Source organism: Anomaloglossus baeobatrachus, chromosome 1 (assembly GCF_048569485.1).
Source record: "Anomaloglossus baeobatrachus isolate aAnoBae1 chromosome 1, aAnoBae1.hap1, whole genome shotgun sequence".
NCBI classification, from domain to species: domain Eukaryota; kingdom Metazoa; phylum Chordata; class Amphibia; order Anura; family Aromobatidae; genus Anomaloglossus; species Anomaloglossus baeobatrachus.
Window position 1 is genome coordinate 488,104,875 of NC_134353.1, and position 18,004 is coordinate 488,122,878.

At 44.4% G+C, this 18,004-nt stretch overlaps 1 protein-coding gene across 1 annotated transcript in view; it reads left to right on the plus strand.

Annotated features, from left to right (window-relative positions):
* CILP2 (cartilage intermediate layer protein 2) overlaps positions 1-18,004 on the plus strand; it is a 118,751-nt gene that overhangs the window by 66,552 nt on the left and 34,195 nt on the right. Inside the window, exon 6 of the mRNA XM_075347213.1 lies at positions 4,899-5,007. Coding sequence (XP_075203328.1) covers positions 4,899-5,007 — 109 coding nt within the window. The remainder of the gene's footprint in view (positions 1-4,898; positions 5,008-18,004) is intronic.

The window sequence follows — 18,004 nt, forward strand, 5'->3', positions numbered from 1 at the left end:
CGTCCTCTCCAGGGCTCGCTCTAGCTGTGGGGAGCTGGACTATCTGAGCTGCGGTAACATCAGCACGGAGGAGAGCGACATCTCGCAGCGGCAGCCAATCCCTGGCCGCGCACCACAAACCCCTCCATCCCCCCTTTTTACTTTCTCTGCCTGTAGCCGACGGGGCCATGGAGCCGGGTCAGGCCATTCACAGCAACCCGACAAAACCACTGGCCCGGTGACAAGTTATGCCCTGCAGGTCCCGTGGGGTGCTACAATTGTATTATTGGTTACATTCTATAGAAAAAGTGACGTGTTTGTGGCGTGTTGCCTTTAGTCACAGCTAATATTGAAAAAGCAAAACTAGAAACAATTTAAGCAGCCTATCCACTGCAAGTAAATCATAATGATGACAATTGAAAGCACATATGTAACAAACATTACACTACCCAAAAATCACTATAATTATTCATTCACATGTGAGCAAACGTTACGACCCTATTCACATGTTAAGAAACATTGCACCACACAAAAATTACTATAAGGCCTCTCACATCAGCATGTGACTAACAATCTGAATCAGTGTCTGCATACCAAAACCAGGAATGGTACCCATGGAGAGAGCACCTGCTCTGTATTCTGGAGTCACTCCCAGCCTCAGCACATAAACAACAGTAAAAACCTGGCCAAAAACATCAATGTGTGCATAACGGCTGATAAGGGTTTTAAATTGTTTCTAGTTTTACTTTTTTTAATATTCACTATATGACTAATTCACCATGAATAAGGGCAGCTTCATGCCAGAAATGCATCAGATTGTTTCTTTGGAATATACTCAATAATTCAATATTATAACTATACGGACAACTGAGTATATTGTGTTTAAAATAAAATATTTAAATAAGTTAAAAAAGAAAACTACTTTTAAAATCAATTACATCAACTGACTACTGAAATAAGCAGGATTTTACCCACAAACTAGAAAAGACAAGTCAGTACAGATCATGTTTATAGCATGCCACTAGAATTAACAGCACAGAGTATTACTAGAAAAATTCAAAATACAGCTTCTTAACATAGTAGGCAGCAATAAATTAGTACAAATATTAGTATCCCATCTAAAAAAAAATATATACAGATGATTACTATATATGGCTGAAATAGTATAGGCAATAATAATTATTATTATTATTTATTATTATAGCGCCATTTATTCCATGGCGCTTTACAAGTGAAAGAGGGTATACGTACAACAATCATTAACAGTACAAGACAGACTGGTATAGGAGGAGAGAGGACCCTGCCCGCAAGGGCACATAGTCTACAGGGAATGGGTGATGGCACAATAGGTGAGGACAGAGCTGGTTGCGCAGTGGTGTACTGGACTGAGGGCTATTGTAGGTTGTAGGCTTGTTGGAAGAGATGGGTCTTGAGGTTCCTGCTGATGCTTTCCACGGTAATAATGACACCCTTATAGAGGAACAACAGATCCCAGAGTTTAACACCTGACACTGCGTGGTCTAAATAAATGGGAATTAGAAAGCCTCAATACAGATCGGTAAAAGATGCCATTTAACAGGGAGTATATACCTGTTTAAAGTTCACAATGATATCATGTGTGCTAGTATAAAGTGACTAAGTGCCAAGTTAACGTGGGGCTTTAGCAACGGTACGAAACCTAGGCAGTAGTATACTCTGTACTGATCTAGCTGGTGTACATATTTCAGGACACTCTGCCGTCCGACTCTCCATCTTTATGGTCGGTGGACAAGTTTTTGGTGGCTTTGGCCCTGGTATATAACGACCCTAATGGCATCACGCTCGCGGAGTCTAAAGCTCCAGCAGAGGGCACGGCCATTGGAGGAGTATTGCTCTGAGTTCCGGAGGTGGGCCACTGACACCCTGTGGAATGACCCTGCACTTAGGAGTCATTTCTGCCAGGGGTTGTCAGGTAGGTTTAGGGACTCTCTGGTGCAAAGCTCCTCCCCGGATTTGTTGGAGGCCACCATGGTCCTTGCAATTCAAGTGGATCGACACCTCAGGGAGAAACCCTATAAGACTCTGTCTCCGGTCATTCTCCCCAGGGAGACGTTCCCACTGGTGCAAACCAATGAACCCATGCAGTTGGGGGGAGCCTGCCCTCAGACTGAGTCACTTGCAGTTTGTCATGGGTCTGGGTCTTGCTTTTACTGTAGGGACAAGGGTCATTACCTCAGGGCCTGTCCTGTAAAACTTAAGCCAAATCCATCTGGCTCTAAGCCGCATCCTCCTGGTCAGGTGGAGGGAAATGACCAGGCTGTATGCATCTCCTCCATTGATACGTCTCAGTTCACCATTACAGCAGAGGTGGTAATAAATGGAAAAATGGAGATGATCTCTGTCAGAGAGATTTCACTTATACCGTGTCTAATATCAACCTGCGGGTAAGCTCGATTCATAGTGAACGTCTGTCATGTTATGTCTTGGAGGGTCTGCCCACTCCCATCGCGTTTCTTCTTCCCTGGTTGAGGAGACATAACCCTGTGATTGACTGGCAGTCAGGAAAAGTAGTCATATAGGGCAGTTTCTGTGAAACTGGGTACCTATGTGCTACAATCTCTGTGTCACTTATCCCACCACCCTGACCGCCAGTAGTGACCACCAAGATATCCAGGAAAAGACATGGTGTCCTACCCTCACCTTAAGGGAAGAGTAGACCTCAGTGCGGACCCGGTAGAGATGATCATGGGGGTGTTGTGGTTTCCACTAAGCGTGCGGTAGCGGAACGTAAGGTGTTGAATGGATAGACAGACTCCTCTGTTGTCAGATCAGTCCTGAGTGTTTCCTCTATTACCAGGTGCACGCATGGAAATAGACCTTCAGGTCCAGACCTGTCTAAGAATGACTTTGTGTGGGTGTCCACTAAAAACACCAGGTGGAAGTGTGTGTCTGGGGCTCTAGGCTCGAGGTTTATTGGTCCTTTTATAATAACCAACATCATTAACCCTATGGCCATATGGCTGGAACTACCCCCAACGTTTAACACCCATGACGTAGTCTACAGATCCTTGCTCCATAAGTATGATGTGTCTCCTATTGGTAACCAGGGGGCCTGATCACATTGTGAATGGATCATATTACCCATCTTGAGTGTTCGGAGGCCTCCTGTTAAAGGGGAGTACTGTCATAGTCTTCTTCCTGTTTTTTGACGACTAGTGGCAGCTTGAGGACTGGAGCCCCTTATCTATATCTGGGACTCTGCATTTAAATGTGGTTTTGTTTTGTTTAGTACCTAAATGGTTAATGTCAGTTTGCTCCTGGTAGCATCTCCAGCAGTCTCTAGCCGAGTTCTTCAGCTGCAATTACTTTGTATTCACACCCGACAGATTTAAATAGAAGTGTTACCCAGCAATCCCTGCTGTTGATACAAATTCATTTATTTACTGGCCCTCAAGGTGAAAGGAGCTGAGTTGAGTCATTCCAGAAGTCAGACCTTATCCTTTTGTGTTGCGGTATTTCATCTGTTTGTTTTTCTTTCCTTTTGTTTCTGTGTTGTAGTGGCGAGTCTAGTGAACTCGTCAGCCTACTCACTAGACAGGGAGAGTTTAGGGCCAGCTGAAGGCCCAAGGTATCATGCTCACCAACAGGTTGAAAGAACCTGTATAGGGACGTTAGGGAGCTCAGGAGTCAGCTTGAGGGGAGTTCAGGAGGTGCCCCCTCACCCCTCTCCCTAGCAGCAGGGATCTCCATTGTATTGTGTTCCCCCCTGTTTATGATGTTGTTTTGGTGTTTTTACGTTGTGTGTCAGACTCCTTTTTGGTCTAAACGCCTTCGCCACGCCTGTAGCGGGACATTTCTATTGTACAAAGTGATTCACTAGCAACTTTACCTTGAAAAATTGCTGTAACTTCTAAAAGAGATTGTCAACTGTAAAGAAATTTGAACTGTACATACTTTGGTTCATGAGAAGTAAGAGTGCAATGAACCTCAGGGCCACAAAGAGAAACATTCTCACGCCAAGTGCTCCCGCCAACTTGTCGTTCCACTGCTTGTCTCTACTTTCAGATAGACTTGTTGCTCTCCTTTCTGCATGTCAGTAGTTTGTGTGTGGTGCATGCATTTCACTACTGCCAAATTACTTCTTCATTTGTTACAGTAACAATGTAGAGATACAGTTTGGAGGAGCATGTTTTTATAATTATAGCCTACTGGAAAGTTCTCAAAGAGGTGCTGAAGTGAGTTTCTAAAGATGTTTGGAAGTCGAAATCCACCATTCAAACTGTGTATTCTGTCATTGGTGAATATGCTGGATCATACAGGAACATTATGGATAGGCATGGATAGGCATGATGGATGACGTGACAACAGCGGTGTACTTGGAAATCTTGCAAACCTTCATTAATCAGCTGGACAATGAGGAACTTACAATGTGTTACCTTCAATAATATGGTGCAAGGTATCATATGTCGAATGGCACTGTAGCCACCAAGATGATCTGATTTTTTTCCTTTGGGGTAATTTGAAAAGGCGGGTGTAAATTAACAAGCCATGAACATTACAGGCGCTTTCAGGGAAAATACAGTGAGAAATTCAGGCTATCAACCCAGATGTCCTGCGGAATACATTCAACAATATGGACCGGCCCATGCAGGCGTGATTGGATGTTAAACAGTGGACATTTTCAACACTTGCTTCATCCCTTTCTCATGAACCAAGTATGTACAGTCCAAATGGCAGTACTATAGATCATCTCTTTTAGAAGATACAGCAATTTACTCCAGGTAAAGTAGCAAGTGAATCACCCTGTATTACCTTGTAATTATAGTTGTTGACAAACAGTAAGAAAAAAAAATTGAGTACTGGTTGATAAAAAAAATATATCTATTATCATCTAGATGTAATAGTTCTATTTATATCATTTTTTGATTGTCCATTTTCAGAGAAACCATATATCGTACAACATCCATACTCTAAAATTCGTAGAGAAGGACATAAGGTCACATTCTGCTGTGAAGCTATTGGGAATCCAGTTCCAGCTAAATATTACTGGTGAGTTATAATAATTCAAATCAATGTAGTTTGTCATTTTTTTCATAGTTTTTATTCTCAGGGCTCATTATAAGGCCCCTTTCACATGTCAGTGATTCTGGTACGTTTGTGCTTTTTTTTAAACGTACCAGAATCACTGACATACGCAGACCCATTATAATGAATGGGTCTGCTCACACGTCAGTGATTTTTCACTGACCATGTCTCCGTGCAGCGTACCCGCGTGTCCGTGATTGCCGCACGGAGACATGTCCATTTTTTTCTGGCATCACTGATGTTCCATGGACCACGCAGTGGTGTGGTCCGTGAAACACGTGCCAGAAAAAAACGTGCATTTAAAATAAAAAACATTTTAACTCACCCGGCATCCAGCGATGTCCTCTGCAGCCCGTTCTGCCGGCTGCTTCTGAGCCGGCTCATTATTGTCGCGCATATTCATTATGCGCGACACAGCCGACCCGGAAGCAGCTGCTGCGGGGGTCACCGCCGGCCGGATGCTGCACCGCGGGAGCGATCAGCACCATGGACAGCGGGAGCGCGCACAGGTGAGTAGTTTTCTAAGTGCAATCACGGGCCACGGAGAACGGAGCCCGGATTGCACTTAGACAACCCACGTGTGCCGTGAATCACGGCACACGCAGGGACATGTGCGTGTTTTACACGCCAGTGAAAAACGTCACTGTTTTTCACTGACGTGTGAAACGTGCCTTACATACTAAGGTTTGAATGAGCAGTATAAATAACACCATCTCATACAACAACATTGCAAGCTATAAGTTGGGAACCACAGTCACAACTTATCGGTCATTATGAGTGTATAATGATCCACTGTATTTAATTATGTGCTTCTTTATGAGTAATATGCATTGCTTGTAGTTTAGGTCTTTAATATATGAATGAGTCAGATGGAACATCCATGATTTCCAGTATTCATAATATAATCCCTGATACCGACTTCCCCACCGCACATTTCATAATATGGCCCTGATACCTTCCTCCCCACCCCACAATTGATCATACTGCCCTAATAGAGTCCTCTCTACCCCACAATTCATTGTATTGCCCTGATAAAGTCCCCCCACCAAACAATTCATTATATGGTCCTCAGTGTCTGCCCCACCCCACATTTCATTATATGGCCCTTTGAGCATTTTCCCCACCCCGTTAACTGCAGTTTTCTCCATGCATTTTCTAAGCTCCACATAGAAGCCTCTAGAAAAGAAAGAAAGCACTAAAACCGCAGAGTTCAGGGTCGTCTTTTCATGAAATCCCATCCACTTTGCTTGGATATTTAAATACAGCAGGATTTATTTGCAAAAAAAGCAGCAAAAAAACCTGGCATTTATGCTACATGTGAACACGAACTTAAGGGGGCTTTACACGCTACGATATCGTTAATGTTTTATTGTCGGGTTCACGTTGTTAGTGACGCACATCCGGCGTCATTAACGATATCGCAGCGTGTGACACTTACCAGCGTCCTTAATCGACCTCAAAAATGGTGAAAATCGTTCACCATGGAGAGGTCGTCCCAAAACCAAAAATCGGTAATGGTTGATTATCGATGTGGTTCATCACTCCTGCGGCAGCACACATCGCTGTGTGTGACACCGCAGGAGCGAGGAACGTCTCCTTACCTGCCACCGGCCGCAATGCAGAAGGAAGAAGGTGGGCGGGATGGTACGTCCCGTTCATCTCCGCCCCTCAGCTTTGATTGGCCGGCCGCTTAGTGACGTCGCAGTGACGTTGCTGTGATGCCGAACGTCCCTCCCCCTTGGGAGAGGGATTGTTCGACAGTCACAGCGACGCCACCTACCAGGTAAGTGCGTTTGACGCTGCCGTAGTGATAATGTTCGCTGCGGCAGCGATCACACAAAATCGCATGCACGACGGGGGCGGGTGCTTTTGTGTACGATATCGCTAGCAATTGCTAGCGATATCGTAGTGTGTAAAGTCCGCTTTAATGTCCAAGCAAAGTGGGTGAAACATCATGAAATCTCCTCCCTGGGTGCGCCTAAAGCTGAACTGTGCAGGCATAGTGTTTTTGTTTTTCTTTCTAGGCTTCTTTGTGGAGCCTGTAAAAAATGCAAGATAAATTCTTAACTGCAGGACCAAAGCTTTTCTGTATTATTAAAATACATTCAAACCCCATATTTACAGCTGCAGGAAACATGTATCTAATATCTGGGAAAATGCATAAAAAACGCAGCAAACATGCAATAGTCAGAGAAGATTTTTATTGTGTTGTGTGGTGTGGACACCTGCAGAAAAAGTGTAGCTTTTACGCTACATGTGAACATGGCCTCAGCATTACATTTATATTACATTTTTTATTGGTTTTAATAGAAAGAAATAATCAATTTGTGCATCATTATTTTTTCGCCATTTACCTATCCCCATAAATAATCTGATCGCTGTATTGTGTGGGTTGGTATGATTACAGAGACATCAAATATGTCCATGTTATTTGCTGGTTTGTGATATTTATTATTTTTTAAAAAAGCACAATTAAAATAACTTTATTCTATTTTTTTTATTATTTTTAGTAATTTTATTGGAAGAAAAAAATATTTTACTCTCCCTCTAGAATACAGGACATAGAGATGCTGCTGTGTACAATGGATCGCTACGTTCAGTATAATCTGCTGTGGAGTCAGAGGCTGCAATGCAGGTTCATCTTTATAAAATCCTCTTTCTGGTGTCAGCAGAGCTTATGGCTCAACAGCAAAGGGTGATGTAATGTGTTTGAAAGTTGCTGGTTTGATTCCAAGGGACTTTGAAAAATGAAATTTATTTTCATTTTTTTTCTCCTTTCCTAGTTTTATAGGAACATAAGAATCTCACTTCTTCCTTCACTTATATAGAGATGCAGTATATAGCTATCTATATCTCTACGTAACGGAATAATTTCCTTTTGGCGTCTCTGCCTGCAATACAGGTCAAGATTACCAAATCCAACTGTCTACCTTAGTACAGGCAGTGGCTCAATGGTAAAGCTCCTGCATATGGACAAAGTGCTTACAAACTCATTACTTCTAGTCCTGCTTGTGGGACACTAGAGCAGATGAGATTTAATTTATACAAAGCTCTTCTTGAGTTAATTTATGCACTGAACTGAGTCAGGATTGCTGAAATGAGCCCTTAGGCCCTGTGCACACTAGAAAAAGGATTTTTCTCAAGAAATTTCGTGAGAGTCTGAAAGATTAGCACACTTGCGTTCACAAAAGGCACTGAAAAACGCATGCGTTATTGATGCATTTTTCCGCAGGTATGGCAAAAAACGCAGGTACCTGCAGAAAAGAAGTGAAATGCTCATTCTTTTTCTCAAGAAATTCTGCAGAAAGAATGTTCTTGAGAAAAAAGTGCAGTGTGCGCACAGCTATTTTTTTTCAATAGGTTTTGCTAGGGAATGTCTGCAGAAAGGTTACAACCATTTTCTCAAGAAATTTCTGCAGCAAAAACGCAAAAAAACTTGGGTAAAAATGCAGTGTGCGCACAGGGCCTTAAATCGGGACAGTCCCTCTGAATGTGGGACAGTTGGGAGGTATGCAAATTAAGTAAAATAATAGGGGAAGCAAAACTCCACTAGACAGTCGAAAGGTGCACTAGATTTAGCAAACAGGATGAACTATTGCGATAAGTCTGGTGCATTTTAATAATTTCTGATTTGCAGTGTCTAAATATTTGTCAGATTTGATAAATGTTCAGATAAAAGAGATGCAAAAAATTCCCCTATTTGTTATTAAAGATTTTTTTGAAAGTTAAAGGGGTTTTAAAGGAATAGAACAAAATAAATAATGGCATGAGATATCATTATAAGTAATATCTTAAACACTTATAATTAGCAAACTATAATCATTTTCTGAATGTTAGGACAGGTGTATGTGTCGCGGGCGGAGGAGGGGACGCCGCGCTCTCCCACTGCTGCTCGGGTCCGGCCGCCGCGGCTGCTGCGGCCTGCTGCTGCTCGGTGGCTCGAGCGATGAGCCGGATCCCGGGGACTCTAGCGGCGCTCCTCGCTCGTGAGTGAAAGGGGGTTGTTGGGTGTGGGGATTGTTTATTGTCCGTGACGCCACCCACGGTTGTGGTGATTTCACTACCGCTGCTCTATATGGGGATCCCGGGAGTGGTGATGCGGAGCAGCCAGGTGTTGTGTTGCCCCTCCGTGGGTAGGGGTTGGTGATCCCGGGGCCCGGTGATGGTGAGGGAGGTGCAGGGCCTGGTGGGCGCAGGGACGCGGGGGCAGCGCTGTGCCTTGCGGCACTGTGGTACTCACTCAGCCTGAGACGTTGACACAGTTTTACGGTAAACCACACGGTTGGAAAGACGGTTCCCACGGACGGCTGCACTTGCTCTCCCAGTAGGTAACGGTGATGTCCCTCTGACCTGCACCTGATGTTTCTAAGTTGGTAGCAATGGGTTCCCACCGGTAACCCGCTCCCCGGCTTCAAGCTGGACCGGAGGAGCTCTACTTTGCCCGCAGACGCTGGCCCTGAGGAACTGGTGCCTTGGCGGTGGCGGTGTTCCTCCTTAATGGTTGGACTGTTGCCTTCAATCGGGACTTGGTTGTTGGGGGATCGACGTCCCCTTCACTGACGGATTCGGCAAATTATGGCGACTCCTAGCCTTGCCGGGGTCCGAGAGGCCCCTGCCCTGGTGCTGACTGTCCTTTGCACGCTGCTCCAGACCGCCGGGTCACCACCCGTCCGCGGTCCTTCCAGGAACTCCCGAACAGTCACCCCTCTGGACAGTCACCGTCGTTGCTGACCTTGCTGACCCGGTCCTGCACACAGCTGGACCAACTTCAGGCTTTCCACTCTCTTTCTTTCCTGTCACCACTCTTGCTTTCCTCCTTTACCACTTTACTTCCTTCACTTCACTACCTGTTTACTCCTTCACTTAGCTCCTCACTCAAGCTCCCCCTGAGCTGACTGCCTGGTTCTTCCCGCCTCCAGAGCTGCGAACCCCTCGGTGGGCGGAGCCAACCGCCTGGCCCACCCCCTGGTGTGAACATCAGCCTCTGGAGGAAGGCAACAAGGATTTCTGGTTAGCTTTGGTGTTCCTGACTGGGATGTAGGGTGTGGTGGTGTGATGACCTGTGACCCCTGGCTTGCCCAGGGCGTCACATATGTGAGCATGTGCAGTATATATCTGCACTGTTGTGACCTGAAAATATATACCATGCATTGTCATTCAGAAAGATAGGGTGGAGATCAGTGTGAGCAGTCTCTTCTTACCTTAGCATCCCTGCTATCTCCAGTATTGATCAGAATGATAGTGTTAACAGCAATGTGAGCAGCCTCCTCTTTCCTCTGCATTCCTGGCATCTCCAATTTTAGATTAGAAACAATAGGTGGACAGCAGTCTAAATAGTTTCTTCTTACCTTAGTATACCTGGTATCTCCAATATAATATCAGAAAGACATTGTGGACAGGAGTATGAATATTTTCTTTTTACCCTAGCTCTACTGGTATCTCCAGAATTAGATCAGAAAGACAGGGTGGTCAACACTGTGAGCAGCTTCTTCTTACTTAAATATTCCTGGTATCCAAAGCCAACATTAGGGTGGGGCAAACTGAGCAGCTGCACAGGGCCCTCACCCCGTTGGGGGCCCCCAGCGTCTAGAGCATGTGCTGCTATACTGATTAGCATTATCAGTATAGTTTCCAATGTGGAGACTGCATGAGGACCTTTGGTGACACCATGATCATGTGACTGTGATGCCACCATTAGAAGGGCTGAACAGTAGATGGAATGGTAGTAAGTCTTCCAGAGTGTGTGTGCCTAGAATATATGTGCTCCTACTGGTATATATATTTCTAGAATGCATGGGCTCCTTAGGATATATAGTCAGCCGAAGGTGCTGACACACTTGAAATTGTTCCAGAAAATGAAGTATTTCTCCCAGAAAATTATTGCAATTAAACATGCTTGGTACATTAATGTTTATTTCCTTTGTGTGTATTTGAAAAAAAACACAAAAAAAACTGTGAAGAAAGGCAACTTGGACATAATTTTACACAAAAATGGGCTCATCAAAATTGTTTGCACCGTCAACATAATATTTGATTGCACAGCCTTTGGAATAAATAACTGAAATCAATCATTTCCTATAACCATCAACAATTTTCTCACACTTCTCAACTGGAATATTGGACCACTCTTCAACACCTCCAGGTCTCTCATATTTGAAGGTGCCTTCTCCCAATTTAGCAATTTTAAGTTCTCTCCACAAGTATTCAATGGGATTTAGATCTGGACTCATTGGTGGCCACTTCTCAACTCTCCAGTGGTTTATGTCCATCCATTTCTGGGTGCTTCTTGAAATATGTTTAGAGTCATTGTCCTGCTGGAAGATCAATGACCTAGGACACAAACCCAGCTTTCTGACACTGGACACTACATTGTGACCTAAAATCCTTTGGTAATCTTCAGATTTCGTGATACCTTGCACACAGTTAGGCACCCAGTGCCAAAGGCAGCAAAACAACCCCAAAAACATCTTTGAACCTCCACCATATTTGACTGTAGGTACTGTGTTATTTACTTTGTAGTCCTCATTCCATTTTTGGTAAACAGTAGAATGGTGTGCTTTACTAAAAAGCTCTATCTTGATCTCATCTGTCCACAAGAAGCTTTCACAGAAGGATTTTGGCTTACTCATCTACATTTTGTCAAACCGCAGTAGCTTTTTTATGTCTCTGTGTCAGCAATGGGGTCTTCATGTGTCTCCTGCCATAGTGTTTCAATTTATTAAAATTTCATGGGATAGTGTCATGATCCAGGACCAGTATTCTCTGCTCCAAAGTTTCCCAGACCCGGCCTGGTCATATCAGGGGTTAACGCCCTTCAGAAACGTTCTGGTTTCAGGAGACACTATAACTAGTTGCTGCACTTGCATTCCTGTGCTGGTTATAGTTTTGCTCTGCAGCCTGTGATTGGCTCTGGTGAGATTTCCTGTTTGATCTGACTACTTGTTACCATGCTCTGACCTGTACCCTCCCCTGTTCGTCCGTCTGTCCCAGTCCCTGACTTCCTGCTCCTATCCATTGTTTACCCATCCTGGTTCATTCTCCTTCCCATGTGTGTGTCTCCTCACCCTCCGGCCTTGTCTTCTGTTCCCTGTGTCCTTTGTGTTTCCCTCTGCATACCTGATCTTTTGGCATACGACTTCGGTTCTTTTTTCTCACCTGATTTTGATACTCCCTTTGCAGTGACTTGACACTCCTGGCTAGACCCTGACTGCTTGACTACTCTATTGCCCCCTGGTGGTTCACCTGGGAACTGCCTGCTGAAGTTACTCTGCTGTACTTCTGCCTCTTTTCTGTTACAGTGTTACTTTGACTCTCCTTCACTACTCTGCTGCCACCTAGTGGGAAATACGCTGTACTACGTCTTACCAGCCCTTTGTACAATGTGACAGTTTGCACTGTCACTGATGCACCCTGAGCCTACAGGACAGCTTGAATTTCTTTGGAACTTGATTGGGGCTGTTTATAAGCCATCCAGATTATTCTGCGTGGCAACATTTCATAAATTTTTCTCCACGTCCAAGGAGATTAGCTACATTGCCATGTAAATTTCTTGATTATGTTGCACATTGTGGACAAAGGAACATCAAGATCTCTGGAGATGGATTTGTAACTTTGAGATGATATTTTTCAAGTCCTCAACTGTTGTCTTCTCTTCATTATGTTTTCCATGCTTATTGTGGCACACACAGATATAATGCAAAGATTGAGTCAACATCTCCCCTTCTTATCTGTTTTCAGATGGAATTTTCATATTGCCCACACCTGTTACTTGCCACAGGTGAGTTTGAATGAGTATCACATGCTTGAAACAAAGTTGTTTACCCACAATTTTGTAAAGACGCCAATACTTTTGTCTAATTTTGGGGCTTTGGGGTGAAATGATGTCCAATTTGCCTTTTTTTCCTCTCATTTTTTGTGTTGTTTCAATACACACAAAGGAAATATACTTGTGTATGACAAATCATGTGTAATTGCAAAAATCTTCTGGGAGAAATACTTAAGTATTTACAGTTCAACATTGTCCTTGATTGGTTAAAGATAAGCGACAAGGCCTATGTAGTACACCAGCAGCCTGCTACAAGCATTCTAAAGGGTGCTTTACACGTTGCGATATTGGTAACGATATACTGTATCATCGGGGTCACGTCGGTAGTGACGCACATCCGGCGCCGTTACCGACATCGCACTGTGTAACATAAATGAGCGACGCTCAACGAGCACAAAAACGTGAAAATTAATTGCTCGTTAACACGTCGCTCATTTCCTTAATATCGCTGCTGTGACAGGTACGATGTTTGTCGTTCCTGCAGCAGCATACATCGCTGTGTGTGACACCGTAGGAACGACAAACATCTCCTTACCTGCGTCCACCAGCAATGCAGAAGGAAGGAGGTGGGCGGGAGGTTACGTCCCGCTCATCTCCGCCCCTCCGCTTCTATTGGTCGGCTGCCGTGTGACGTCGCTGTGACGCCGCACGGACCGCCCCCTTAGAAAGGAGGCGGATCGCCGGCCAAAGCGACGTTGCAGGACAGGTAAGTCCGTGTGACAGGTGTAAGCGAGGTTATGCGGCACGGGCAGCGCGAGTCGCACAACCGACAGGGTCAGGTACGATCGCTTGTGATATCGGTACCGATATAGCAGCGTGTAAAGTACCCTTAATACCAGTTTGAACTAGCTACTGAATACTTGCATTGTTCAGCCTTGCATAATTTATTTCAATAACACATTCTAAAAGGCGCATCCTAGTATGCACATCAGCATCTGAGCAATAATCATAAAAACACAGATGATCCTATTATTTTAGACAATTGATTCATAGCTAGGCCCGCACAATTAAACCCTGTTGTCAAACTCTGACAGCAGCATTTAACACTCATTGGCATGGGGGCATGCCATTTTAGTCCTTTCATGACCTTTCACATAAGTTTACATCATGGTCAGATAAGTGTTCATGATCTATGATGTAAACTTATGTCATGGCAATCGTGCGGACACAAGAGCTGTGCATACGCGATCACTGCCAGCAGTTCAGCGTCAGTGATAGCCAAGCTCCAACTATCAAAGCTAGGGATGGTGCCATTGCCATCTCTGGCTTTTAACTCTCTAAATGCTGTGATAAAAAAAATTGTTTAAAAGAACTGAGAGTCCTCAGTGGTTGATACCTTTTAATGGCTAACTGAAAAGATGGTAATAATTGCAAGCTTTCGAGACTACTCAGGTCTCTTCATCAGGCATGGTATAACATATATTTTACTTGTATCTAAATGCTGTGATCAATTTCTTTCAGCATTTAGGAGGCTATGAGAGGGATAGCGCTCCCAAAGATTGCAGTACGGTTTAGTTCACAGTTATTGTGCGATGTAAGCTGACAGCTTACATCAGGGTTTACGTGTATATTTCTGAAAAATGTGATTCCCACAAAATGCCCAACATAAAATTCACTATAATAAGGCAAAGAGAGCTACTTTGAACTCCCGTCTGGCTTGTCGTAGTGTGTTGTCCGTCTTTTTATGTGGATTTTTAGGCGTGCGGTAAACAATAGTGTTTTGCACCTTTCAAAAGAAGTACATCGAAGAACATAGACTAAGCGGAGTTAGGAGTAAAGGGTGCTTTACACTCTGCGACATCGCTCACGATATATCATTGGGGTCACGTTGTTAGTGACGCACATCCGGCGCCATGAGCGACATCACAGCGGGTGACACCAAGGAGCGACGATCAGCGATCGCAAAAACAACCAAAATCGTTGATCGTTGACATGTCGCTCCTTTTCATAATATCGTTGCTGCTGCAGGTACGATGTTGTTCGTCGTTCCTGAGGCACCACACATCGCTATGTGTGAAACCGCAGGAACGACGAACATCTCCTTACCTGCATCCACCGGCAATGCGGAAGGAAGGAGGTGGGCGGGATGTTACATCCCGCTCATCTCCGTCCCTCCGCTTCTATTGGACGGCTGCCGTGTGACGTCGCTGTGATGCCGCACGAACCGCCCCCTTAGAAAAGAGGTGATTTGCCGGCCAGAGCGACGTCGCAGAGAAGGTAAGTCCGTGTGACGGGTGTAAGCAATGTTGTGCGCCACAGGCAGCGATTTGCCCGTGTCGCAAAACCGACGGGGGCGGGTACTCACTATCGATCTCACTAGCGAGATAGCAGCGTGTAAAGTACCCTTAACTCTGCTGCCTAATTAGTGAATGGATCTGGCTGGGTTTCCCTGACTTAAGTATTTCAGAGATGTAGATATTCTGTCTCTTCCTGGTAGCTGTGAATCCCAAGCGCTCTAATTATCTGTCCCTTAGATAACTGTATGATTGTACTCACACTACCGGCATCAAGAGATAGTTCAACTCAGCCAGAAACAATGACTTGTAGGAAGACAAGGAGAAACGCTGTACTTTTTTTCTAGAATCTTGTATTAAGTACAAAGTAAAGGCAGGTGAAAAGGAATAATCTGTACAGGGTGTACACATGTGTCTTCAGCAATGGTTCCTCTAGACTAAACTGAAAGAGGAAGGGAGGAGCATTCTATACAGAAGCCAACTAAGGAAGGAACATAGGGACAAACTTCATACAGTCTAAATCTACCTAGTAACAATAAAGGAATTTCCTGATAGGAGGAAAAATATGCAATGCAAGAAATATATACAACAGGTTGTTCCCATTCATGGGACACAACACTCCCCGTCTGAAATCATCTGATTTCACAAGTCCTTGTACGACGTAAGGAGTCGATCCTGTCTCCTCGACGTCACAAAACCTGTAACGAGAAAAGAGAGAAACACAAAAAAATGCAACGGTAATGCAATGAATTCAAGTCTATGCCTGGTCGATGACACATAGTCCTCGCGTAAAAATGTAAAAGTAGAAAAAATAGAAAATGAATTCAAGTTCAACAAACCCATCTTCAGATTGGGGAAGCCGCAAACATGCCAACTCTTCCTCCAACCCAATAATCCAATGGTAAAGTTTTAGTCCACAGGAAAAGTTCAAGGTTTAATTGTACACGGACAGTTGTGTCTCAGTACAGCAGGGGTAAGGAAAGGTGCGCTCCCAGCCGTGGCAGTGTCCAACGACAAAGTTAGTTCATGTAACGACCTCCTTCGGTAAATGTAGTACGAGTTCGGTGACTGGACGAAAGAAGATTCGGGTTGAACCGCCCTTCGTCACCTTCACTTCTACCTTCCGGGTCTTTCGATCGTCGCTGAGTACATCCTTGGTGATGAGTCCCATTGGCCACTCATTGCGATGAGCCTCTCTGTCTTTCAGCAAGACAACGTCTCCTACTTGCAGGTTAGGAGATGACTTCTGCCATTTGTGATGGCCTTGAAGCAGATGCAAATACTCGGTCTTCCACCGATGCCAGAACACGTTGGACAGATGTACTTGCTTCCACTGACATCCGAAAATGTCCTTTTGATTGAAGTCCCCAGGAGGGACTGAAACAGCTCCAATTTTCTGTGTGAGGAGTGTGGCTGGAGTGAAAATCACTGGAGCGTCGGGGTCGGATGATACAGGAACTAGAGGTCTGGCGTTTATTATAGCGGATACCTCTGCGAGGAAGGTCACCAGCACTTCGTGGGTGAGAGGAAGTTTGTGATTTGGTAGCATGGAATCAAGCAAACACGCTTTCTCCAGTGGTGTTCCAGGTGTGCTGAACGTCTGTGGAGAAAATCCAATCTAGAGGAAGATTTCATCCACTATAAGTTTATGCTCAAAACATACAATGCTACCCTGCACCTCTCCAAACAAGCGTACTCTAACACCCTCATCACCTCTCTAGCCAACAATCCTAAACGACTTTTTGATACTTTCCATTCCCTCCTCAGACCAAGAGTTCTGGCCCCAACCACAAACCTTAGCGCAGATGACCTGGCCAATTATTTTAAAGAAAAAATTGACCATTTACGCCAGGAAATATCCTTACAGCCTCATAACACCACACATTGTCTGCCCTCCTACACTTCATTAAACAAAATTACCAACCAATACATGACTCCAAAAATTAATGCATACACTGTGCAGTACTTGGAAAATTCATGATAATTGATTTTTGGATTGACGAGGGCTAATCGCAAACAAGTACATAGAAACAAAGAAAAAAACGACCAACAAAGCCAAAAATAGCTGAAAGTGAAAAACTTTATTAGGGGATGGTGAGCGGCACAATTACAAGAAAGACACCGGCATCAGGAATTCCCGGCTTGTATAAGAATAGACATGATTATAAAGGAACCATGAAAAACATTGGATAACCATATATTCAGTATAGTAGATGACCATAGTATACATAGTATAAAATAAGGTACCAATGATGTCAGGTATGTATTAGGGCAACCAGAAGCCTATAGGTCACAATTATAAGTATCAGATCAGTTGTCAACTAATTGTGTCAAAATTAAATATGAGATGACACAATAAATAAACGACCAGTAAAGACAAATGTGTTAGGGCAAACAGAACACCAAGGAATCACATGTGTCCAAACATTGCCAAATATATAGCATGCCTACGCTGAAGGAGACCTAATAGGTGCTGGATCCGGATTACCAAGTCACAAGATCAAAAAAGAGGGGTCAATGCCCATTGTAAAACCATACCTGAAAGGGAAACCAGGAGAGACCTGTGTCAGTGTCCACAAGATGGCCGTTTCGGCGTGGAAAGCCTTCGTCAGGGGGAGTGGTTGAGTGAGGGAAGTGCAGGGATTAAAAGGAGGCATCTTCCAATCAGAAGTAATGGGCAGATAAGTGACGCATGAGCTGCCTAGCAACCCAGGACGCCAGTCGACCGCCGCGTCAAGCATTACCCGACATCCTAGTCACGCGACGACCACGTGATGAACCACATGGCCGTCACGTGAGCGGACGCCGCGCGAGGCACAGAGACACAGCGGTGCAATAGCGATCCGGAGTGGGAGGCGCGCATGCGTATGCGCCCAACTAGGATAATATATAGGGAAAATAG